The sequence below is a fragment of the Corvus cornix genome, chromosome 2 (genome assembly GCF_000738735.6).
Source record: "Corvus cornix cornix isolate S_Up_H32 chromosome 2, ASM73873v5, whole genome shotgun sequence".
Classification (NCBI taxonomy): Eukaryota; Metazoa; Chordata; class Aves; order Passeriformes; family Corvidae; genus Corvus; species Corvus cornix.
Window position 1 is genome coordinate 88,931,636 of NC_046333.1, and position 26,550 is coordinate 88,958,185.

The 26,550-nt window shown below is 40.6% G+C and overlaps 1 protein-coding gene across 1 annotated transcript; it reads left to right on the forward strand.

The window, feature by feature from the left end:
- The first annotated feature begins 1,626 nt into the window (after positions 1-1,626).
- LOC104685844 (sodium-dependent neutral amino acid transporter B(0)AT3) lies at positions 1,627-25,416 on the forward strand. Its single transcript, XM_010393892.3, has 12 exons — positions 1,627-1,783; positions 10,484-10,624; positions 12,196-12,333; positions 13,355-13,536; positions 13,940-14,050; positions 19,040-19,152; positions 19,440-19,568; positions 20,170-20,326; positions 21,611-21,815; positions 23,387-23,546; positions 24,013-24,175; positions 25,204-25,416. Exons 1-12 carry the CDS (start codon positions 1,627-1,629, stop codon positions 25,414-25,416), a joined length of 1,869 nt encoding a protein of 622 aa, XP_010392194.3.
- Positions 25,417-26,550: the final 1,134 nt, after the last annotated feature.

Here is a 26,550-nt window from a genome sequence, read left to right on the forward strand (position 1 = left end):
TTTAGTGTAGTCTATCTGCTCTAAATAGAGAGTAAAGTACCAGGCATTACATGTGTACTGCATGGAATCATAGAATCAATGGTTTGGGTTGGAAAAGGCCTTGAAGATTAGCCAGTTCCAACTTTCCTGCCATGGGCTGGGACACCTTCCACTTGATCAGGTTTCTCCAAGCCCCATCCAACCTGGACATGAAGACTTGCAGAGATGGGGCATCCACAGCTTCTCTGGGCAACTCATTCCAGAGAATCTGAATGATTAAATTCATTTACATTCAATTTTCAATTTTTTAAAATTACATTAATGTAAGTAACTATTTAAACTATTTGAAGATATTGCCCTTTAATGGGAAGAACATTTTTTGTTGGATTTTCCTGCTGATATAAAAGCTCACCAAGAATGAGTAACACCATGTGTGAAGCGGCTGGCTGCAGGTGCCAGGTGTGGAATTCAGGGTGTTGCTGGAAGGGCCCAAACCCGGCTCAAGGCATCTCCTGATTAGAAGAGCAGCAGAGGAAGGAGTGATGGTGGTGTGTGCCCTGGTAGCACTGACGTTGTGCAAGTGCTGCCAAACCACCTGTGAGACAACCCTGATAAGAGACTGGGAGGTTGGATTGCTCTGTCTATGAGTCTGGATAATTGCAGAGCTGTAAGCAGATCAGCTGTGACAGTCTAGGGATAGCCATGTAGCCTTGATCTGAAACCAGCTTCTGGCTGGATGATCTGCAACCTGATTTGTGTGATTAGCTGCAGAGCAGGGCTTTTATTTTGGGGAAAACAATTCACCTTCACTGAGAAGCTCTTCCCATTTCAAGAGGGGAATCCAGGCATAAAGTGTTGATTTACTGAAGCAAGCAAGCTTACTGGCTGCTCTGTGTGAACTGATTTGGCATGCACACAAGCAAAACCCTGGCATGACCGAAAGAAAACAGAAAAATATTCCCACATACTTTCAATAGAAGGAAAGCATTCAGCTCTTGCACTCATCAGTAACTATTTAATGAATAATAAAAATAGTCACTGGGGATTCATTGACAGGTGGGAAGTGATTAACTTCTAGCAACTATTGTGAAAATGGACCAAATGCTAATGTCTGAAAATACAAGGTCTAATTTTTCTTGGCTTTTTTTCTAATTGACTTTTTGCATTTGAAAAAGATGCCTTCATTTATTTACTTCTATTAATAAACTAAGAAAGGAAATGCCAATATTTAATCCACAGATTTTTACAAGTATTTTTACAATTTTAATTAGTCTGCTGCAAAGGTTTCTTTTTAATTATATTCAGCATCACACTTCTCTGGCAGAGTCTGAGAACATAAGAACAGAAAATAAAAACCTATTTGATCCTGAGTTACCCATTAACAACATATTCCCAAGATATCTAACTATAGAAGGAGCTGCAAAAGAGGCAAGAGTGGTAACTCTCTACATAATAATAATTCCTGGTTTTGTCTTTAAACTGCAGCCTTGGCAATGCCACAATCCTTTGCATCAGATGAAAAGAAAGCTCCACCCCTCTTCCAAGATCCTTCTGTCACCCCGCATAAAACCTGTAGGAGAGACAGGTTTCGATGCATCTTCCCATTTTTAGGGAAAGGGGCTAAGGAGCCAAGGATATTTCATTAAAATGTCAAAAGATTTATCAGCAACACCTGAAATCCCTAAAGAAGATGGCAGACCCAAGTGGGACAATAAGTTCCAGTATATTTTAAGCTGTATCGGATTTGCTGTTGGCTTGGGGAACGTGTGGCGATTTCCATACTTGTGTCAGATACACGGAGGCGGTAAGGTTGGAGCGGGGCTTTGCCAAAATACTGAACTGCAATTCTCATACAACTGTACTAACTTCTGGTGGGCATGGAAATTACATCATTTATATCAGTTATATCACTTTTTAAAAAACACTAGTTCTCATTAATGTTTTGCACCGGTTAATTAGCTTTTTCTATAGAAGTATATTTAATTATAAAATGATACATTCATTTAGGAAGACCAGGCTGATGCTGACCAGACTGATGATAGAGAAAATCTATGTTAATGTTAAAGTTTTTATACTGCTACTACAGTCCCAATGAAAGCAGGAAAATGAACCTGCAGCTGGCTACCTTAAGGAGAAGTCCTGGGGAGGCCTGAGGGAACTGGTCCCTAGAAAAATGGCCACCGAACCTCCTTTTGGGATGGTGAGTGAGCCATTCCCCACCCTCCTCTGATGCTCTTAGGAGCTACCTCATCATCTGGAACTACCACTGTACAAAACTAAACTGTGCTTTTGGTTGTCTGTGAGGCTGTTGAAAATGCTCAGCTGATGCAGCAGCAACAGGAGCCTGCCAGGTGTCATGGACAGCTGCCTAAGCCTGTGCCTGGGCAGCAGTTCCACAAGGAATTGCTTTAGAAGCAGACAATTTGGTAAATATAAATGGATCAGAAAAGAGTACTTGAAAACTCACTGACCACAAAAGCTTTTGAAATCTTCTGGTAAGCTGTCTAAAGAAGAGTGAACAAATTGTTTCAGCCTAGTTTAATTTGTTATCTTGCAATTAATTTGAGAAACCAAAAATTCACACCTGGAGAAACTGTCAAATGACAGAAAATATTATCCCATCCAAGTTTGTTTTACTAAGGTGTCTGTATTACTTGATGAACTACATATATTTCAATCATCTAAGGAACCAAGAATGGATATTGCCTGTAATGGAAGGTGTTTCAGAGTGAAGTAGCCACTTAGGGACTCTGGTAAGTAGCTCGATGAATGAGCTATAGCAGGTTGTATCAAGAGAAAGAATCTTGGCAGATATAGGCAGAGCACTAGGAAGTAGGTAGAGATACTGCTTCCTACAGTAAGACAACTTCTGAACCCCTGACTTTTTCTGAAAGTCCACTTTTCAAAGTCAACTTTAAAAATTAGACAAAATGCAGAAAAGTGCCAGCAATTATTCCAGGGTTGGAAAACTTCTGGGACAAGAAACAACTTGAGAATTCAATCTATTTAGGTGATGAAGTTGAAAACTGAAGAGTATGTTTATCATAGTGTATAAACAAGAAAATGGAAATTATTTTGGTGGCAAGGAGCTTTTTAAGGCTGAATATGTAACAGCTGAGAGTTACAGTTACACAAATACAAATAAGAAAAGACAAGAACCAGTAGGTTAGATTCCTCCCAAGACACTTAATGGTTCCCATTATTTATTTACAAGACGTGACACCCAGTGAAACTCCTGCAGAAAAGTGCCATAACTGGGTGGCTAGAAAGTCATGAGTGCACAGTTTCTCTGCACTTGTCCATGGGAATTACTGGGAAAAAACCTGTCAGTTCAACTAATTATACTGACATTAATGAGACATGATGAACATCTTTAGAGAGACATTCCCATAGCACGTATGGCATGAGTCCTGCAAAGAAAAAGTTCTTCTGGAGCAGGAGCTTTAGGTCAAATATTCCACAGCAACCCAGGTGGCCTTTCTATCTTGGAAAGCAAGGGAAAAAGCATTCAGGATTAACAAATAACATAATAAAGCAAACATAATGTGATATTTTTGTAATGTAATGCATGATTAACACAAAGTGTTCAGTGGAAAGTTTGAAACTCCCAGGCAAGGCCATAGCAAGATGCAGCTCCTCCACACATCTCATTGCACAGAGCAGCCTCTGGAGCCACCAGCTGCGTGAGGCTGCACAAAATTTGTGCAAAATTGGGATTAAGATGAAATATTGTTCTACTGGCCATAAAAAGGCTCTCACACTTTCCTGTGAAGCACCAATGGTTGCTTCTCTGTGGCCAGCTGTGGCCAGTGGTGTTTCAACATCTTCAGATCCCAGCCTCACTTCAGAAGACAGCGATGCTCATCTGCTCCTGAGGTTTGATCTCTGCCCTCCATCCTCCCTTCTGGGGTCCCCTGCATCCCTACCCTACAGACCTCACCACCCCAAGAGAAGCATGAGACCAACTGCAAGGAGGTGACCTATCTTATGGACAAAACAGTGCTCAGAAAGTCTGCTTGCTTGCATATCCAGCTCCAAAACTCTATTTGAACTTGTAGGGACAAAAAAGACAGGGGGTAGAGCAGGTTTAAAGGTAATAAAAACAGGAAAATGCTGCAGGGATGAGGGCTGTATTGCTCCTTTGCTCCCTGAGTAGTAATGCTGCCAGTGAAAAACCAGTTTAAAATAGCCACCAGACTCACTAGTGGCAAACAGCTACTTTGCATCACCACCAGGAGTGGCACAAGACAGTGGTGAATTAAGGTCAACATATGGATGTGCGGCCAGTGTTTGGTCACTGGGCTTCAATATATGGTTAGAAGAGCTCAGTAGCAGGATGGGCTCTGTAACAGGGTGCTCTGGGGTTTGTGAATAAGTTATCCTAGAAAGCTGGCATTGGAAAAGTTGTTATGAAATTATGGAAAAGAGTTATGAAGATCACTGAGAAGACAGAGCTCCTGCATTTACATCAGCGCATAAGGCAGCTGCATTTTCTGCTGTTAACTTAAGGCAGTGACATGGTTTGGGGTTGCATTTTTGAAAGCAAACAACTCAGGTGCAAAAGCCCAATAGATTTTCAGGGGCACTGGAGCATAAATCCTGCATGTGTGCATGTAAAGATGTGCACAAGGGAGAGACCAACAGCACTGTGTTTAACTGGAAGCCCTGAGAGGCACCATGGCTTTACACCTGCAGCCACAATTACAAGCATGGTGAAACCAGGTATGGATATGGCATAAACATGCTTGAAGGCTGAATGGCTGCTGGGGTAGGTGATATCCTTGTTTCTGCATCTCTTCAAAAACGAGAGATGAAAACAAGGGCTTGTGTATTTGTCTCATGTCAGCTGTTCCCATCAGACCTCTGGCCCTGATTCATCGCACATTAGCGTTACTCAGTAACTCAGATCTAATATAATATCAGTTCTGCTGACATTTATCACCTGCTGCCGTTACTGATTATTTGGATTTATTGCCTGAGTTAAGTTAGTTATTTACCTTTCATGACTAATGGGTATGAAGGTTGTTTGCCACAGTCAGTGGAGACAAACACAAATGTTCCCAGGTAACTGGGACTGAAAAGAAGTCTCTAAATAGCCCAGTATAGAGTTTGTCACTTAAAACTGAGACACTAACAAGTCATACATATGAGTATACTTAAGAGAAACCAACCCAGTTCTAACTAGAAATGACTGCAGTGGGCTTTTGATTATAACTAGTATATATATTTATAAATATATATATATATATATATGTCATATATATATACCTGCTTGCTTAACCCACGGGTATTAATCATGTGTGTAGTGCCTGAGCCTATAAAATGACTGAAAAATATCTTTAATATAAAATACAGTTTCTTTCTAGGAAAATAAATACACATAAACACTACAGTCACGCTAAAAAGGGACAACTGTTTACTTCTGGGACAACCATTTAGAGACTTTCATAACCCACAGCCTACCTGACCTTTTGCTCAAATTTTAACTACAACGTGCTGTGAAATGCCTGGTTCACTGTGTCCTCAAAAGGAAAAAAACAAAACCTAAGAGGAACAAAATGTGTAACTGGAAGACACTGTAAAAAAAAAACCCAAAAAAACCCCAACAAAAACAAACCAAAACCAACTCAAACAAACCTATTACGTTGGGAAGAGCAGAACAGTTCACTCTCTGACAGAAAAATTGGGTTACAGAAAGTAACAAACTTCATTTTCTGGTTTGCTGACATGCCCTGCTTGAACCCTTGGTGAAAAGCTGTGACATGTGGAGTTGATTCTTTCAAAATTTGTTATATTTGATTGCCCTTTACAGCTCAGGTTAGTGCATACTTGTATGTGAGTGCTGGTTGCTTGCATCCTTCACATTTCACAGGGAAGTTCACCAAACTTATTTTATGAGTGATCTTTGGGTGTTACCCATCTTCATTTGAAATGGCTATTGCCCCTTTGGTCTTCTGGGCATGGTCTTAGCTCCCTCACTGTTGCTCAAGGAGGTATAGTCATTTACATGGGAAATTCAACCCTGCCAAGTTTCAGAGTCAGTAAGACGTGTAATGTGGCCTACAAAGCAATATCAGTGCCATCATAATGCACAAATAAAATATGAGTTGCTCATAATTCCCATCTATATTGAGGCATGTGCAGAAGACATAAAAGAGGTCATGAAGTGCTATTTTCTAGAGAGAGGGCTGAGCATGATTAAGTTGCTTTTATTCCTACCTGATGTCTTGATGTGATTCCTTGCTGTGTTGACTATCCTACACTGCTTAGCTGAACTCCCATGGAGAGAGTCAGACAGGTCTGAAAATCCCCTTTCAATAGCTAATATCTTTTTCTTTGTATCTGAACAAGTAGTTACCACCTATTGCATAAAACTGCAAAAATTATCACAGGTATCTTGCCATTGAAGTTCTCAGTCTTTTGGAAAAGTGCACCCATCACCATTCCTATTTACCAAAAGAACTGATGAAGTGGATCTCCAAATGCTTGGTGCATTTTATCACGTTGAGAGGTGCTGTCTGAATTTTTCAGACTCTACAGATGTATTTTTTTCCAAATTACTATTTTTCCACTTTCCAGGTCATTTCAGTCTTTATTATAATTATTTTTTTCTATTCCTAAATCTCTATCTGAAGGAAAATTATTATTCATGTTCTGGCCTTTCAAGTGCTGTTGCATCTTTAGATAATCATTTCAAGTCACTTGCTTTTCTTCTGCTAGCTGATCCACAGGCACCAGTTAAGATGCAAGATTGAACATATGGATCAGTTCTTGCAAGTTTTTCCCCACCATTTAGGAAGTCTTATGTAGTATCCCAATATCAAGCAAAGCTACTGGGTCTTCTCTGCTTCTCACTGAGGCCCATCGATTTCTGCTGGTCTTGGTACACGTAGATTAGGAGGTCACCTGGCTGATACTTCAAACTGCTTTACATTTCCACTAGTCCAGTCTGCTGGTCTCTCTTTCCAAGTGACAAACCCAATCTGGTTGTTTCACTCTGCTTTGCTGCTTGCTGAGAACCAACTTTACACCGCACTCCTTCCGGAGTCTCCTGATCTCTCTGTCCCGTGGTGCATGGGCAGCTCTCCACAGGCTGCCTAGAGGTTCATGCACTTCCCACCCAGACTGCCATGTGCAGGTGATATAACAAAGGCTGTATCCTTCAAGTGTCACTTTGCTGGATATGGCTGGGCAGTTGCTTTTCTGACCTGAGTTGCCTGTGCATTGCAATCGAGGGGTCAGGTTCTAAAAGCCCTCTGTGTATCTCGAGTGCACCCGGTCCTTTCTTGCCTACTGCTATGACTGTGGAGCTGTCTCCACTCCAATGGCTCTTCAGCAATCGTGTTAAACACTGGTGCTCCTCATCACTTGGGACTCTCTCGTTAATGACACCAGCTTACCAGTAGTGCAGCAGTTGCAGTTGGTGACAGCCTTATTTGAAAAAGCTTTTGTAGGCCTTCTGTGCCTTCTCATGTGCGTGGGGATTGTTCCATAGCTTTGTGATATCCTTGTGCAGGATTCCTTCCAAAATAACATTTAACTCATGTAAGTTTTGAAGAGTTTTGTTTTTTTTCTCTTGACCTACTTTTAGTACCATGTGTATCTACTTGCAGGATAGATGCTTTATGAATCTTCAGTGTCTTTCTGACAGAAGGAATGTTGTAGACTAAAATTTTCCTACATTGCACCCCAGGGATGCAACTAAATCATGCTTTGGCAATACTTTTGATTTTTATGGGCATTTCTTCAGGCTTTTAAAGTACTTAAAAATGCTTCATCACTATCATTTTCCTTTTTCACTTTTCAAGAGAAAAAAAATCCCTAAACATTTTTGGTTTTTTGGTTTTTTTAGGTAGAATGTGCAGACACAGGATAATTTGTTACTTGCGCTTTATGATTTTTTTCTGCTAAAGTTTCCTTTTTCTATGCCCCACGGAAGCCAAATCTACAAAGTTCTGCTGTGCCTGTGCTAAGCATCATATGGGTTCTGCTGGGGTTTTGCTGTGCTTGTGTTTGAATGCTCTGGTTTGCGATACCTACTGTGTCTTAGGTTCTCTGCTTCTTGGATTTTCTGCTTGCTTTCTCCATGGTTAGATTTCTCATGACATTTTTTTAAAAAGGTACTTAAATTTGGCCTTCTGGCACATCCTCCTCTATCTATTAAACAGACCCCTCGACTATACAGTGCTAGAGGGTTCCTACTCACTATTCCATATCTGATACCTTTCTGTTAATGTTTTTCCATGTTTTTCTATAGGTGGGGGATTTTATTGTGGAAAAGAGTAAGCTTCAAGTGCTTCAGCAGACTGTCTGCTCTTTTCCTCTTTTCTTTTTGCATAAAAATACTGTAGTCCAAAGGAATGAATAACTAAAAACTTATTTTACACTACAAGCCATTTACTTGAATTAGGTTTGAGAAACATTAGCTTCATAAACCATTTCTTGTTAACCCATTCTTTTGCCATATTTTCCTATTTGCAGATAGCAGATTCTTTCATATCATTCTCATGGAAAACCAGTACTTTTTTTCTAAGTGTGACATTATGTTTTGCCATGCTGTAAATATGCCTGAAGATACACACAAGTCAGCACAAAGTAAACATGCTTTTATCAGCAGAATGTCTAAACATGCTCTGCTGCCAGTGGTTCAACTAGCAAACAGAAAAGGGGAGAGAGATAACAGTTTGCACTAATTATTACACAGTTATTTCCCAGGAGATATGATATGAGAGATAGGTTGGTCTCTTACGGAGTGCTCTGCTAGCAAGGGCTCAGCATGGATAGCAGTGAGACAGCTGCTGCCCAGAGCTGCTGGAGGGCCAGGCAGATGGATGAAGAAGTAGAGTGCTCCGTACTGCAGCGCTCTGGTCACTTGCCTCAGTATTTTGCTCTTCCCAGGAGACAGTCCAAGGCATCAGACTGTCAGGAGGGCTGGGCTGGCACCCTCAAGTGTCCTGTAGAGAGGAATACTGCAGCAGGTTTGAAACATAACACAGGACTGAGCACGGCAAGACGTTACTGGGTTTTTCTGGAAGGGACCTCAAACTGAGGGTTTAACATACTGGGAATTAACTGTGAGATTCCTTTTTCAAATCTGCTTCTCAGTTAAAAACATTTTAAGAATAGCGATCTTAAGGTGAGACATTCATTTCCAGGTTTGGCAGTTAAGGAAGAGTTCTTTGCCGAGAAGAGCTTTGTGATTTTTGTTCCAATGCATACCTTGATAAAAGGCTAAACCATCCAACAACATTCTGGGTGTTGTATGTATTTATTGCAGCACCTAGCAAGAGGTAGCAAAGTTATTGAAATACAACACTAGCTCAAGAGATTAGATTTTATCTGCCCAGCCTTTCTAAATAGCCAGTGATTGCAGAACCCAGGCGCCATCCCAGGTGGAGACCAGAAATCCTTATGCATTCCCCCACCTCTCTCTCAGGAAAGCATAAAGAAAGTTTCCAGAGCTGGAAGAGCAGAGCTGAGCAGACCCAGATATGAGGTCTGGAGGCAAAGCAGGTTTATTCACAAAGAGACAAGCAGCATAGAATCTGTACATATTTGTAGGAGGACTGGGAGGTGGCTGAGGCAGGACTTCTGTCTTTGTTGCCCTGGAGAAAAGAGACTTTGTGGTCACAGTGGTTGTTGGTCATGGCAATACACTTCAATCTATCCCACCATTTCAATTTAATTGGACGTTTGGGCAGGTGGTATAAACATACTGATGAAACTTCTGCTCTCACAAAAATCAGTATCTGTGCAAAAGGAGGGAGACCCAAATGTGTGTCCCTTCTGAAGGAAGGTGGGGAAAGTGCACACAGTTTAGCAGGAACCAGCCAGGCTGTTGGTAGGACTGGGCCCTTCCCACAGGCAACCAACAGGACCTGCTGCTTCTGGCCCAAGGGACATGTTGTGAGGAAAACAGAAAAGACGTAAAGGATACAAACTGAGAAGAAAAGAAGTTTCATGGCTCACATGTCTCAGAGAACAACTTCAGCCTTGCTTTCAGTTTTTCATTAGCCAGAGGCTTTGTGCTCTGAGCTGAGCTTCATGCAATAACCTAGCCTGGGGTATACAATATCCTGTTTTTCCAGTGCAGGACAGAGGAGCACAGGCCTGAGAGCTTTAAGAAAAGAAATGAAGCAATGCACTGAAGAGAAAACAGAGGGTATAGGGGACAGGCAAACCCTTGTGCTTTATGAGAAGGAGGACAAAAGATGCTTAAAAGAAAGGGAAATGGTTGAAATAGTGAGACTACTTATAAAGGGCTGTGGCAATGCCTGAGGGAAGTGTCCTGCAGTGCCAAGCATCCCAGTCCCTCCTCCCCCATTTTCACTACCAAAATTACCAGCAACAGCTGTTACTTGGTAGGTGTCCCTAGCAATGATCCCTCTCTCAACACATCCTACAAGGATTTTGTTAGGCTCATAAAGCAGATTAGTGATAAACCAGTAATTTCAGTGAGATGCAGATAATCATGTGGCTTAATCACACTTAAATGTCTTTTCAGGGGCTTTCCTGATCCCATACTTCATCGCTCTTCTCTTCGAAGGAATTCCACTGCTACATCTTGAGCTGGCCCTAGGGCAGTGCCTGAGGAAGGGCAGCATCGGAGCCTGGAACACCATCTCTCCTTACCTTGGAGGCGTTGGTACATCTCTTCAGTCCCAGCTCAAGGAACTGCAGACAGCTCCCACCCAGCACTCACTTCCTACAGACCTGGGCCTGATGTTTTTTAGGATATAAAAAGAAATGAGTGTTAGGATTAAAAAGAAATATTTTGCAATGAGGGTGGTGAGATATTGAGGGGTGGTTTCCCTGGAAACATTCAAGGCCATGCTGGATGGGGTTCTGAGCAACCTGGTCTAGTTGAAATGTCCTTGTCTATGGCAGGGGGGTAGGACTAGGTGATCTTTAGTGTCCCTTCCAACCCAAACCATTCTGTGATTCTGTAATTCTGTATTGCTCTCACCAGGCATTACTCCAGGCACATTTTAGGCTCATTTTAGGAGCCTGAAATGCCAACCTAATAACTTTTGCTGTGGAGAGATTAATGAACATGAGCTCTGCTACTCAACGCTGCCCCATTCCAACCACACCTTGGTGCCATACAAGAGCTGCCTGCCCACAGTGCTTCTTGCTCTTCCCTCACAGCCTCTCCCGGACCCAGTCTTCTCTGTCCATGAATAGTCAGACTCTAGGGAGGACAGAAAGACAGGAAATCAGGGATCCTGAGAGTCCAAAGCACCTGGGAAAGCTCCCCTCCACAAGAGGGTGGGGCTATTGAAGGGACTTTATCAACACAGCTGGGCACGAGGGACAATCCACATAGCAGACAGACAGGTGTGCAGTCCTGTACTGCCAATTCTTTTCTATTTATCAAATACATGAAAAAACACATCTGGTGTCCTGTGTCCATTGTCAGGCTGCAAAAAGTGATCCAGAACAGCCACCATCAGGGGGTTAAGGCATTGTCTCTACTGGTTGAGGCAATACCCTTGTGCCTGGAGGGCAAGGGGAAACTTTTGGATGCTTCAGCCAGCCCTGCAGGATCATGACCTGCTTTATGCAGGTGCCTGAAATGGGCTTGGCACTAACAGCCCTGCCTGTGGGCCTGTGTGGGAGGAGAAGGGGTGGGTAAGAGGACCAGAGGGCAACAAGGAAGAAATACCAAGCAGCAGGTGGTGCTTCCAGCTAAATCCATCTCCTACAATTAGGCATGTTCATACTCCCTTTGCAAAAATGCAAGCAAGCAGAAACGGTGGTGTTTATATTCTTCCCTCCTCATCACAGGAGCAAAACAGTTACCAATGTAGGGCATAGGTGCATGATTTGGGACAAGAGTGGTCTCATGCAGCTACAGACAGCACACTGTAGAAATTTGGTCTCTTTTGCCCTCTGCTATTAAAGTTGTCTGGTATTGTTGAAAACAACGGATTATATACTAGAGCAAAGATTTCAATTTCAACTTTAATCTTCTGTGTAAGGAGAGAGTGTCAGCACTCCTAGAGCAAGACTGGTGATCTGGGGGATTGTGCACCAGTGTTTAGCTACTGAGGACACAAATGCCTAACTTTCATGGGAAAATCTCAGGATGGGGTTGGGGGATGGAGAAGAAAATCTTGAAAAAATAGGAAATGCAAGCTTCTAAGAGCTAGTTCTGTGATTGACTGATAACTTTTTTCAAAGCTTTTCTGAAGTGAGATCTTATGCTTTCTGCAGGAGTTGGTTCATGGATGGTGTCGGTTCTGGTGAGCTTATACTACAACACTGTTTTAACCTGGGTGATGTGGTATTTCATAAACTCCTTCCAAGAACCTCTTCCTTGGAGTGTTTGTCCTCTAAATGAAAACAGAACAGGTAAGTACACCTCCATGACAACTGCTAGCAAAAGGAGGATCACAAACATCAGACTCTGGGCTAATCAAGAAACTCTGAGAAGCCACACTTTATTTGGTCCTGAGTTGTGCACAAGTCCTGGTTTGATTTCCTGTTAAAAAGGTACAAGAGTCATGACAGCCTACTCAAATTCATCATCCTCACAGGAACAGCAATAGCCAGAAAGTCCATGAGTCCTTTTGTTTGACTTCAAAACGGGAAACAAAATAAAGAACAAGTCCTGTTATCCATTACAAAACCTTTAGTAAGACAGAAGTAAGACAGTGTATGTAAGCAGGATAAGGAAGAATGCCTCAGGTTTTTAAAACTATTTTTCAAATTTTTTTTTAGAGTGTGAGAGAGAACAAGTTCCAGGGTACAGCAAGAAATATCATCTGAGTAAAAGGCTAAGAAAAAAACCCGAAACACAGCAGAATTAAACTTTCTTTTGGAGGCCTTAGGACTGTTCCAGAGTAGGAAGACAATTAGACATCACAGGTTGTGGTGTATGCCATGTTCCCAGTTCCTCTTTCTTCAGGCACAGAGCCTGGCTGTGGAATGCCCACTCCCCTGGATGCAGATGCCTAAAGTTCCTGTTCACAGAAGTCCCGGAAACTCAAACCAAAGAAGCCAATGCCTGGGTCTTTCCCCACCACAGGGCCATGACATGGCCAGGGGAGCCTGGGCTTAGATGTATCCTCAGGTGCCTGAAGTTTGTTATGGCTCCACCAACTTGCAGCCATACAGCTAAAAAATTTCAGTTTTCACTGCAATTAATTTAGATTTTACCTTGCACTGAGTATGACGCTGTTTCGAATTAGGAAGTTATCCCTGTATAAAATGCTGGTGATACTCTGGTGATGGTCTCATGGAAGTCTCAGAGTCTCAGCTTGCTGTGAGAGTTTGTCTTGCTGCACATTACAGACACTGCAGAAAGTCCATCTCTGTATTTGATTTTGCAGCCCACAGTTTATTCTAACACTTGCCACTTTTTTTTTTTCAGGGTTCAATGAAGAATGTTATGAAAGCACCGCAGTAAATTATTTTTGGTACAGGAAAACTTTGAACATAACACCTGATATTGCTGAGAGTGGCACGTTACAGTGGTGGCTCATTTTGTGCTTGGGGACTTGCTGGGCAATTGTCTATCTCTGCACTATCCGAGGAATTGAAACCACGGGAAAGGTATGGAAAGGGTAGAGAAGTGATTATCCCACACTTTGAAACCTTGCCCTCCAGATACTGAGTTTTTACCACAAGGAAAGCCTTCCCCATTTACCACACTAGCACCAGTCAGCGTGCTCCTTATCCAACGAAGTGAGAACAGCAGTGCAGGTGGCTTCAAATGATGCTTCTCTCCTTTCCCATCACAAAAACTTCTGCCCTACCAGACTTCCCTCACACAGTTTTAAGAGCCATTTTGTTACAAATATATTCTGTAAAAGTACACCCTGCTTATTTGAAAGATGGTCATATTCATCTGTAGCTGTCTGATCTAATATTATTAGGATTGTATGTTGCAATAACTGAAATAGGATTTATTGAAGTTATTGCCAGTAACTGTCTGTCTTCTGGCTCCTTACTTTAGGCAATTTATGTAACAGCAATATTTCCATACCTGGTCCTGACTATATTCCTTATTCAAGGACTCACTCTACCAGGAGCCACTGATGGTCTGCTTTACCTCTTCACCCCTAATGTAAGTATTAGAAATATTTTTCCTTGTACTCCCCCTCAGATTTCATACTGTATGCTCATTTTCCAACAACTCCTGGTTTAGATGTCTATCCAAGAGCTCAGCTAAGCTCTTTTTCTGAGATGAAGTGACTTAGTATTTTAATATATTTTCACAAGACAAGAAGCAGCAAAGAATTTAACAGTTCAGTAGTAAGCATATCAGAAAATACTGGAAAATTAATGATAAGAATAGTATGGGTGCCTCAGTCTTGAACGTGTAAGTGAAACTGATGTACTTCACAAGTACATGAGAAAGATGGGATTTCCCTGCCACTGCTACAGAATTTACACAGCTTTAGTCTTTTAAGAATTCACAAGGAGAATGACTGAGGAATTACACTGTAAAGTGATTTTTTTTTTGGAAGGCTGGAAGTCATTTTCTCCTGCCCCTGTTTCTTCATAGTAGGATTTTCTCCCCTTCCCCATATCTCTTCCTAAAAGACAGAACTGCTGGAGAACAGCCTCTCTGCCATTTTTCTAATCCTCCCATATGGACAGGAGTTCCAGATCCCTCCACATGCTGGCCATTTCAGGACTTTTTCTACACTGTCCTTGGCAGCATTCCCAAATGCAAAGTCAAACTGTCCCACTAAGTGGTTGCTATCCACTGTAGGCTCCTCACAACTCTGCCTTCATGGCTAAAAAGCTCCATAAAGTGGTGGGTGTAGAGGAAAAGCAGCACCCACTGACACATTCTCAAGCATCCACTGCCTCTGCAGCCACAGCAGTGCTTCAAACACAGGAGCACTGGGTTTTTCCCTTTCCTTTCCTACAACAAGAACACAGACATTGAAGAAAACAAAAGCCAAGAAGCTCAGAAATGCTTTATATGCCAGGCTGGAAAGGTAGAAGAGCAAGAGAAGGCTCAGATGAGACACCTTTTTATCCCTCCTGCTGCACGCCCAGTGGCACACGCATCCATGTAAATGCTGTCAGAACTCAAGAAGGACAAGCTTGGTTTTTACAGGAGATCAGGACATACACTTGCATTTTTGCAGGGCCCAGACAGGACAGTAAGAGCTTGGTGCAATGTCTTAGGGAAAAAAGCAGCTCAGGCAAGACAAATAGAACACACCTTGGCCTGTTGTGCTCTGGTCTCAGCCAAGATGTCGGGTTTCTCTGGAAGAGCTCAGGCATCTCTGGGACTTGGTTTGCAGTGATCCTGAACTGAATGATGAAAAGTAGATTTATGTGTACTCACAAAGCCTGGAGGTATTGCAGTGCTGAGGAGGAGCAGATCACCGTAAAAGAGACAGATGGATTTGTACACTGGCTACAGAAGTCAGAATGAAAATCTACCTGCAGTCAACCAGCAGCTGATGGTTAGCTGGTTTGAGGAAGCAGATCCTGGGGACATCCTTGAAAGGACATCTGAAGATGGTTTTAGTGATGCTCTTATCTACAAATGTGGAAAAGCTGGTGAAACAGCCTGGTAAGTGGTATCTGCTATTGGTGTTGGTATTGCACAGAAAGTTAGTGTAAGACAGAGATGGCTTTGTTCAACTAACCTACCAATTGCTATGGAGGATTGTTGCACTTCAAGGACTTCAAAAGGACAGTAAGCACACAGCTTCAACAGTGCCCTCCTCTCTTTGTCCCCCTACCCCACAAGTGTGCAGCACCAGTACTGCCTTTGCTGTTGGCCTATTCCCACCCCTGCTGTGAGCAAACACCTGTTCTTCTTTTACACTTCTCCACAGGGATGTACCAAAGTGAGTTGTACAGGAGGGCTGTTAGGTTTTTTGGCACAGATTTACTTGGCCCACCCAGGCCACATCAGTTTACAAAACTGTAAAGCATATTTCTTAAGTGTGTGCTGTTTTCTTCTTATTTTCCTGTCTTTTTGCAGGAAAAGTTTTAGCAAAATAAAGTAAGAATTAGATCACCTACTGTCTGTTTCAGCTTACTTTTAAAATAAATAAAATCAACCTTCTTGACATCCTTCCCTAATTGGAGGCAGTATTTTCCAACTTCTTTCTAACTCTGCAGTGTAGCAGAAATTGTAGTTCTCTGTAACAGCTGCCACATTCACTATCTGGTAACTGTGACACCTCAGTGTTGCTTTTGAACATCTGTGAAAGAAAATACTATCTTGCACAAAAAGTACCATCTTATCCAGTTTCAACATCATAATCACCCAACTGAATTTAATTATTTTTTTCTAAACCACAATTTTTAAAGTTTCACTTTCCAAATTTGTATTTTAGTTCTTGTTAATAAGTACAAGTAATAATAGCATGAATACAAATTTTAATTATGCAAGGCGATGGTTTTATTTTCATGCAGAAATATATAATCAGCTTGTGCCATCTAACACACTTTCACACCCTAAATTTTAGGCCAAATAATGACTACTTCTTTTCATTGACTTTCAGACATAGAGAAGTCTGATGATTTATTCACCTTCTCAAAATTCTTGGTTACTTGGAAAATGAAGCTGCCAAGAAAACAAAAAAATCCTGAAGTGACACCTGAGAGGAAAGCAGAAGTTCTACAACAATGATGCCACAGAGGAGCTGGAACAGACCTTTGGAAAGGTTTTTGGAAAAGTAAATAACCAGAGGCAGCAGAAAAGAGATTCCAACAAACATCAGCAACAGTCTGCATGGTTCAGCTTCAGTGGACACCTGTGTCACCCAAGGAATACAAATGTCTCCTTCTCCAGTCTCTTTCACATTTGAAAGAGCTTCAGAGACCGTAAATATTTGGGGGTTCTCTGTCAATGCACAATTCCAAGAACTTGGCTTGGCAACTGCTGCCTGTGCCCAGAATTCAACAGCTATTTAACAAGGAGTGAGAATGGCCAAGAAAAAAAAAGGCAGCACAGGCCTCAAATCCTCTATTCACAGAGACAATTTGTAACTTTCCCCTCTTTTGCAGTTATGTTACTATACATGGACACTTAAAGCACCTTTCAAGGTATCTGGTCCATCCATATTGTTTCTGGTATTAAGGAGAACAAAAACACTACCTTAAGTGCGGTATTGCGTGTTGGCCACTTGCTTATGGCAAAAGCATCAGGTGTTTTTACACCAAAATTACACGTCACAGGGACCCCAGTAATTTTTAATTCTGTGTTTCACATATTCAAGAAATCAGACACCTTACCACTCATGAGGGAGCAATTATACTTCCTTTCCTCCTTACTCCCCTGTTCATTCATTAACACTCTGACCGTATATCTTCATCCACATGTTTCTGGCATCAGCACATTTTTTCTTCTGAAGATATGCTTATAAAATCTGCATGCCATACAAATATAAAATAACACTTTCAATAATTTGCTGAAGACCAGATAATGACATTGCCATGACATGCTTGCATGCCCCTTATCTTTCAAGTTTGGGGGTTGATTTGTATCTTTTGGAGCCAATAAATGCACTCTACCTAGTACCAGTCTAAACTACCTCCAGACTCACTTGCCAAAGTTCCCCAGTCAGAAAGCCAGACTTTTAAGAGACGCATGTGTCAGCACCACCTGACTTGGCAGCACTTAATCAAAGTGTGAAGGCCACACAGCCACATGAATGCCAAGTTTCTGCACCGCAACAGAACCTGCACAAGGTCCTGTCAAGTGAGCACTCTAGTCTTTGAGGGCTTGACTATGATCTTTCAAAACAAACCTCTAGAAGGGTTTGCCTTTGTTGAAGCATTTCAGGCAGCAATGCTTCCACGTATCTGCTTGCTGTGTTGTGTTGTACAAAAGGTGACACCAGTTCTGCTGGGGTCAAACACTGGTAATCCCTGTGGAGAGAGCACCTGCAGTAGTGGCATTGCCTGCATTCATCCACACTGAGGTGGACCCATTATTCTTGCTCTTCAAGCTCAGGCAGCTTCAGAGAAACCCAAAATGCTATGAGTGGTCTTTTGGGATACATGCCTCTCACTCGCACAGACGTTCCCAGTTATGGACTAGCATCACTAGCACAGGCACACAGACACAAAACACACAAGTCATCCTGCATGGCTCGGATGCAGATTTGACTCAGACTGTTGTAAAACAAAGTGAAAATACTCTACAGCCCCAGTATCACTTTTGAACGATGTGGCTTTTAAAACACTCTTAACATTTCTATTCCCCTTCCTTGATAATGGATCAGAAAGCAATTCACCTGGTAGGGTATGAATATAACACACCACTTTGTAGTTTCTGCAGGAAAGTAATATTTATTGATCACATTTACATTTTGCGCATTATTTATGTTTTCTCTCTTTTTTATTGATTTCAATGGCAAGATTCCTTAGTGCAGCTATTTAAAACTGCTTAACATTCTCTGTAATCCAACAATCATTGTTTGTTAACCTCCTGTATCACATTGTCCTTACATCAAAATTCAAATTTCACTGTCAGTTTCTCCTTTTCCCTTGTATTTCCTATGTTGCCTTTTTATCTTTTATTGCTGTTTTCACAGCACTTTGAATCTCAGGTGCTGTTCTAATGAGACTTCTCTTCTTGTCTGCTTGGGCTTTTAGTTGTTTTTATTGAATTATTTTTTTAAGCAAATTTTAAAAGCTATAGAATCACTTTCTGTCTTAAAACAATTACGGTTTAGTATTTGTTTATATAGCTTTAGGAAGATAATATGCTTTAACTGTAGGCTACCAAGTATGTGAGTTAAATAAAAGAAAGAAATTGAGGAAGAATGTAATGTATTGTCCCTATTGTGTTCTTAGTGTCTATCATTTAGAACCACGTTTTTATCATCAGACAGAAGAGGTGCACAATAAAAAAGATTCTATAATTGTTGCACACATTTAAATAGCCTCAATAATATCCTTGAAAACACCTGTTTTACTGACCTGTTTAGTACCTATTTCCATTTTCAGAGTATTTAGATGGCAACACAACTCAAAATTTCAGAAGTGAAATAAGAGATGAGCTATAAGAATTGCAAGAGAAAATGAAGTTTTAGTTTAAGCCTAATACATGCGTTTTTTCCAATTATTTCAGCTGAACACTTTGAAAAATCCCCGTGTATGGCTTGATGCAGCTACACAGATTTTCTTCTCTCTCTCTTTGGCTTTTGGAGGGCTTATTGCATTCGCGAGCTACAATCCAACAAAGTAAGTAGAACTACAACTTTTACAAGCTGGCTAAATTCTTGCTGCATTTTGTACAATTTCTTTAAATTTTCAAAACTCTTTCCTTAATTTTTCTAAAGGATCTTTGGAAAAGGATCTGTCTTTCTAAAAGGTGCGGTAGATTTTCTAACAGAAGCGGGGGGGGGGGGGGGGAAGGAGGGAGAGAAGAAATTTAAAGAAAAAAAAGAACAACTTTGCAGAAATAACTGAATCACAGATAAAAAACCTACCTTTTTTAATCACTTCACTTGTTTGAATGCTATCTCTAGAAATGACTGTGAAAAGGATGCTGTGACAGTAGCAATTGTGAACAGCATGACATCCCTCTATGCTTCCATCCCAGTCTTTTCTGTTTTGGGGTTTAAAGCAACCACAGCCTACTGGGACTGCTTGGACAGGTGAGAAAGTTGTGTTCCCAAAGTTACACTGTGGTTTCACTGCCTAAATAGATAACGTGATAATGTGTTATTTGAAAAACATGCATTTAGAGGATTTATTTTCTTTAGAAAGGAAAAGCATCTGTATAGAGAAGTTTAATGTAAAAATATAAAGTACTATGGCACTGAGTCAAGGATGGTCATTTGTAAGAAAGACAAATTATAAAACAACCCATTCCAAGTAGTGCATCAAGGTTTTCACTTTACTCTCAGGTTAACATCAGAAGTAAAAAAACACCACCTTTTTCTGTTTCACCAGATTCCCTAAGTTATTAATACAAGTAGTGGAAATGGTCTGGAGACCTGATAAAACAAAAATGTTTTACAGACTGCATCTGCACAAAGGACTTGGAGTTTTTGTCTGAAAGAGACAACATTAAACAGTCTGAATATTTTCTACTACTTTATATATAAGCTGTCAACTAATATTTTCCCTTATACTGTAAATAGCAGCACAGAAAGTAAACACAACTTTTGAGTAACATCTGAATACATGGCATAGCTTTTCCAGCCACATCATCTGCAAACTTTTAAACTAATGATATGTTGGCTTCTCTGGCAGGAATATTATCAGTATCATCAATGAATTTGATCTTCCAGAAGAAAGCATCATGCGACAGAACTATACATCCTGGATTAGTTTTCTGAATTCATCATATCCAGAAAAAATTGCTGGACTCAAACTGAAAAGCTGTAATCTTCAAGAATTTCTTGATCAGGTACCGTAAGTGCTTTCAGTAAGTAATCTTTAAACAAAGTTATGCAGCAGGATTGGTATCTTCCTTTTTCTTGTAAGTACATGTACTCTGTTCTACATGCAATGATATATTACACATAATCATGCAACAAATCAACTTCTCAACATTTGAAATAACAATACTGCTGTAGGATAGTCTGCATGTGTAACTGTCTGTTATGGCAAACAAAATTACATGTTATTATCACAAAACTTATCTTCAAGGGTGCTCCCACCAGAAGTCTACCATGGGAACTAGATTCAGTCCTAGTTTGGTTTACAGAAATAAACCTAATAGGGGGAACACATCTAGATGAAAGACGATAAAAAATGGAAGCTGAACGGGAATCTCCTAAATCTGTATTTAGGAAAGTATCAAAAAACCTATTACAATGTACACTGTTTGCCACCAAAATACATCACAATCTTCTTCCTCTCCTTATTTTCCAACCCTCCTAAAACATTTTCCCTACCACTAAACACAGATGTTTCTTCTCTGTTTACTTGTCCTACCTCATTCCACTTGCTCCAGTGATCCTGTTTGGAGCAGTCAGAGTGTGCTAATGCACGACACGCTTAACGCACAATGATGGTAAAGTAGGCCATTTTACTCACATGATGGAGAAATCCAAGGACAACATTCCAGCCCTGGCACAAGTCAGCTTCTTTTGCCTCACTTCTTCTGATGGCACCCATCTCTCATTTACAGCTTGAAATATTTTACTTCCAAATTATAGCAACATTAGCATTTTTCAATGCTTACATTTAAATATCCTTGTCCTTGGGAGACTAAATCAAAAGAAATTTGTTTGAAAGTGGCTTTTTTTCTATTAGTCTTTTCTGCCTTGGAAGCTATGGGGGGTTTTGAGATCAATGATTCACCAATTCTCTTGGTGTTAAGAGTGGTAATCATATTCTTATTTACACCACTTTCTTTCCAGCAGCTACTACACCATAGATTTTTAAAAAACACACTTAAGATAGCATTAGCAAAACAATTGCTATTACAATCACATCACTCTGATCTGCTTTACTGTGGACCCATCTCTCTGTGCAGGCTAAAATTCTGCTCTATGATAGCCTAGATATCTCTAGTAGAATATTTAAAATCAAACTCCCCACTGCCCATTTTCTCAACTGCTGGCTGCCACAGAGGCCCCAGGCACCCTTGACTGAAGAGAAGGACAGCTGTGTGTTATAATTACTTTATACCCAAGAAAAGACATTGTAATGTGTATTTTTATCTATCTGTTTGTGAATTCTGCAGAGTGTCTCAGGAACTGGCTTGGCTTTCATTGTTTTCACTCAAGCTATCATCCTCATGCCAGGCTCCCAGGCCTGGGCCATCCTGTTTTTCATAATGTTGTTCAGTTTGGGCCTTTCTTCCATGTTTGGAAACATTGAGGGTGTCTTCACTCCTCTTCTGGAGCTTCGAATTATACCTAAATCAGCACCAAAAGAGCTATTATCTGGTAAGGTATTTGCTTTGTTCAAAGCAGCTGGCTTCCTTAGAGATGCACAAACTACTAACTGCTTAATTAGTATCATAGAGGAATTAATAATTTGTAGGGTTAATTCAGCTTAATCTCACAGTGTAAGTAAGGGCAGTGGATTGTGTTTGCAGAAGATAAGCTGAGAGATGAGGTAGCAGTTATGGCAGAAGCTGTCAGGTGACAATATTATATTGCCTTTGCCATTTTTATTAGATTGCAAATCAAGCTGTTTCACTCTGAGAAAGCTTGTTAAATTGCTAGTCCTGGAGTCAAGTTCACTCTTAGCTGTTGCAGACAGCAGGATGAGCCTTGTCTTCCCCTAAGCCTTTGACACTGATACAAATCGCTTTAAGGCACCCAGTGACATCAGCTGCCATAACCACCTGCTCTTAAACTTACCACTGTAAGAGGGGTCATTCACCCCTATTTCATCCAGGTTTATGCTGCTACAGTTTCACATTTACTGTGAACATGTCCAAGGAGAAAATTACCACTTGAAAAATGAGGGATAAAGGTGTATGATCCTGTTCTGGCACCAAAACTGGAATCTTTTCAACTAGAGACGGTTACTGAACAAAACCTGCTCCTTAAGAACCAGGCTCAATTGAGAGTCTGAGAGATCTTACCGTGAAACTGGTCCAGAAAAATCTCTGGCAGTTGCAAGTAATGGATTAATATTTCTGAAATGTGCCCTTTTAAATCCTTATGGGAAATATTGCTGTTGTGCCTTTTGTAGAGTCTTCCTGTGGCATCTAAATTGTATCCCTAATTTTACAAATTTTCATGTAGAAACAAATTTATTCCCAACTTCATGAGGTACCAATATTATTTTTAAATTGATCTTCCAATTGTGAACTTCAAAAAAAAAAACAAGTCTGGAGCCAACATTTTACAAAAATGAACCAAAGGCCATCTCAGAGTTAGAAGCAATTAGCAACACATTAGAAAGACATGTAGCCCATGCATGTGTCCAGCAATACCTTTATTCCCTTCTTTCCTCTCCACTTTTTCTCTCAATTACCCCAGATCTAAATCTTAGCTAAAGAGGAACTGGCTGAAGTGTGCTGAAACCCGAATGATACATGCTGGAACATAAGGGACACACACATTTGTGGCTCTGGGCTCTTTGAGGAAATGGGGGCAGAAATCCAGGGAGTCATTACACTTCCAAGGTGCCACCTGCCTGTGCTTTGAGCCTATGGCTGCACAGAAATGAGGCACTTGAAACTCATTACATCAGTCAAAAATTAACACTGGGACACAGCACAGCGCAGCCCAGGCTGTCTGATGGAAGGAAGCATGAACAACTGAAGGATGCTCTGAGTCACATGAATGCCTTCCTCCTGCAACAGTGGTGCCTCTTGGCCAACACACAGGGGAAAACTGAGTTTGGGAAGTGGTATTAGCTCCTCTAAGGAGAAAACAGCTTGTTGTAACTCCATAGAGGGAGAGGGAATGAAAATTATTAGAACAAGAACACAGTAATTCAGAACAAAAATAAACCTACCAAGTTCAGTACTCCAGTAACAAAGATATCTTTTTTCCTTCAGGTATAATATGTCTAATTAGCTTCCTCATTGCTCTGAGTTTTACACTGGGTTCAGGGAGTTACTGGATTGACATTTTTGACAGATATGCAGGCTCAGTGCCTCTTCTAGTCATCGCTTTCTTTGAAGTGACTGGAGTTGCATACATCTATAAAATTAAAAGGTACGTTGGGAAGTTATGGAATTTTTTTCTCTTAAGACAAAAATGAAACTCAGGTTGCAGTAATTTTGCCCCTGACCTGATTTGATTTGGTGCTGGTTAACTGAGACTTTTTCCTAACATGCTATGTTTGTTTCCTTGGCAATTTTGTCTTTTTATTTTAACTATCTGAATAGTTTACAGAACTACTGCAACATTATCATCATTTATTTATGCTTAAAAACCTTAGACTAGGTGCTCAGGTAATTAAACTGCCAATGTAAATTGGTCATTCATCTCTGGTATGGATCAATAAAGACCTACTTGAATGATATTATTATTTACTCAAGCGAGTAGTAAGTTATTAAAGAATGGTATGGAATAGAAAAGATTTAACAGTGCTGGTTTCCATCTTACAGAAAATTATAAAAAAAGGAAACTGTTACTACTTTAGATATGACATTATCATAAACATGCCTTCTTTTACAAGGTTCAGTGAAGATGTGGAATGGATGACTGGACGAAAACTCAATCTCTACTGGCACATCACATGGAGGTTTATTAGCCCTCTGCTCCTGCTAACTGTCTTCATGGCCTTTGTTACTCTTCAGATGCAGAAGCCTCCAAGCTACACAGCCTGGAACCCTAAATATGTATGTTCTCAAATATTTTCAGAACTTCTAATAAAAGCAAGAATTACCTATTTTCCTCCCTTACCAGATCCTTTAAGATCATTGTTATCTACTGCTTAGAATGCAGTCTGAAGTGATGTAGTGCTCAGAATGAGAAGGCTCAGGTGTGCAAAGAGGTTACACATAATAAAACTGTCTCTTCTCGAGGTGTCCCACATATTCCATGCTCCGTATTTCTTACGGATGTGTGTGATGCTCAGAAGTGTTGAAGTGAAATGTGTCACAGACATTCCATACCTACAGGGGGTTCACAGGTAGAACAAATGCCTGAGCAGAGCTTTAGACCAGTATCACTGGGACCCTGGTGTACTTTTGACTGGCAGACAGGGAGGGAGAAAGGCAGTGTCTGAGAACAATGTTGGTTAATTCAGCAACAAAGGCATGTCCATGCTGAGAACATTTGATCCGGATGTCACTGTCTCACATCAACTGCAGTTTCTTTGATCCCTCTCAAATACACCCTGTGTAGGGGTTTGAAGATCAATTCTGGTCTTAAACTATATGAGGATTACACAGCAGCAGTGTCTCCCACAAATGCCATCAAGTATCTATCATCCCAAATAAACTCATAGCCACAGACTTGCAGAAATTGCTTTATCATCATTCCCTCAAAATCTCTGACATATATCTTCCCTATTTGACAAAGAACATGCTCAGTAATTGCTGAAACCAGGTAAGCTTTGAGTACAACAAGGATGAACACAGTTTAACCAAGAGAGGGTGAAGGTTTGATAACACTTTGGGCCATCCCCATATCCCCAGGAATGTGTCACAATTCCAGCTACACATCTTTGAAACTGTAAAACATTTACAGCTGTCTCTACACACAAAAGAAAGGTTTGCAGAGGACACAGCTACTGAATGCTACTGTAGACTGAGAGTAAAACTTTTGTTACCCTTACTTAAACAGTGTAAGAAAATAGCAATCATAGCAAAATCTAAGTGTACCTACCAATTATTTCTTTTGCTTGCTTTTTTTATCTCCACAGGAAGGCTTCCCCAGGAAAGAAGAGAAGGTTTATCCACCTTGGGTACAGGCCATCTGTGTGCTGTTGGCTGCCCTTCCTTGTGTGTGTGTACCTCTGGTAGCACTCTTCCATCTGGTCAAACAAAAGCGAAGGAGCAAGGACCCAAGCTTTGTACCACCAGAAGTGTTTTCATGTCAGGGGGCTAACAGCAACTTTTCTCATCCAAAAGAATAAATATCCATTGTACCTGTCTGTAAGTAAAAATAAGACAGCCTTTGTTAGACATTATTAGCTGTTATTGGGTATCATTCAACCAACCTAGTATACACAATTCATACACTTACAGCAATCACGACACTCTATAAACAATGTTGTTGTGTTTCCTTTAATTTCTACCAATTTCTCAGCTTCATGTATCTCTCCAGCCAGAATTTAAACTTGGAAAGCCTCTTAAGTATTGTTGCTGCCTTCTGTCTTCCTTCACTTTTAAAAAACCAGTGTTCCTAAGGATCAGCAACACAGATTGGAATGCAAGAACCTACAGTTTCATTCACTACCCTGCCTCCCTGCTCCGAGAGATGCAGAATGGAAGCTCTCTAAGAATAAAGACTCCTCTTTTCCACTACACTCTAATTTTTGTAAATCCCTATACACACTTTAGCAGCAGTCATTTTGTGGTTATTTCATATTCTCAAGCATTGCAAGGAGCAAAGATAAAGCATCAGCAGATAAAAGAATGCATATTAAGTAAATTTGAGCAATTAATTAATTCTAATTGAGCACAAATCTTTTCATCTTAGTAGATTCCAGAATTTATTGTAGAAGAAAATACTGCGTAAAAAAAAAAAAAAAAAAAGTGTCCCCATTTTTTCCCCCTAATTTCTCATACTGAACACAATAGCTGAATGGCAAAACAAAAATGCAGATGTATGGCAGCCTTTCAGTGATCTGCAACCTTACAGAACATGACAATGAAATCAATCTTTACTGAAAACCAGGACTTCCTGTACTTGGCTGCAGATCCTGGCCACTCTGTAGTGATGGGAGATGAGGATTTCTCTTGTCAAGATACTTGAGGCCTCTGAAAAAAGATAGGGAAAGAATGTGAGGATAAAGTACGACAAAGCCTTCAGGCTGAATAATTGAGTCAAGGAAAAGAAAGGATTAGGGTTGAAAAGCTGTAAATACATAAATAACAATTTTTAACTAACTAAAGCATACACTTCATATTCATGTTTCTGACTACAGATAGCTAAATGTTCATTAAAGTCATATAGGCAACTATATGCAGCAGGTTTAAGTAGTTGGTCAGAGTTCTGCTCTTAAACAAAAACACATCCAACTAATACACACACAAGCTAAGAAAAT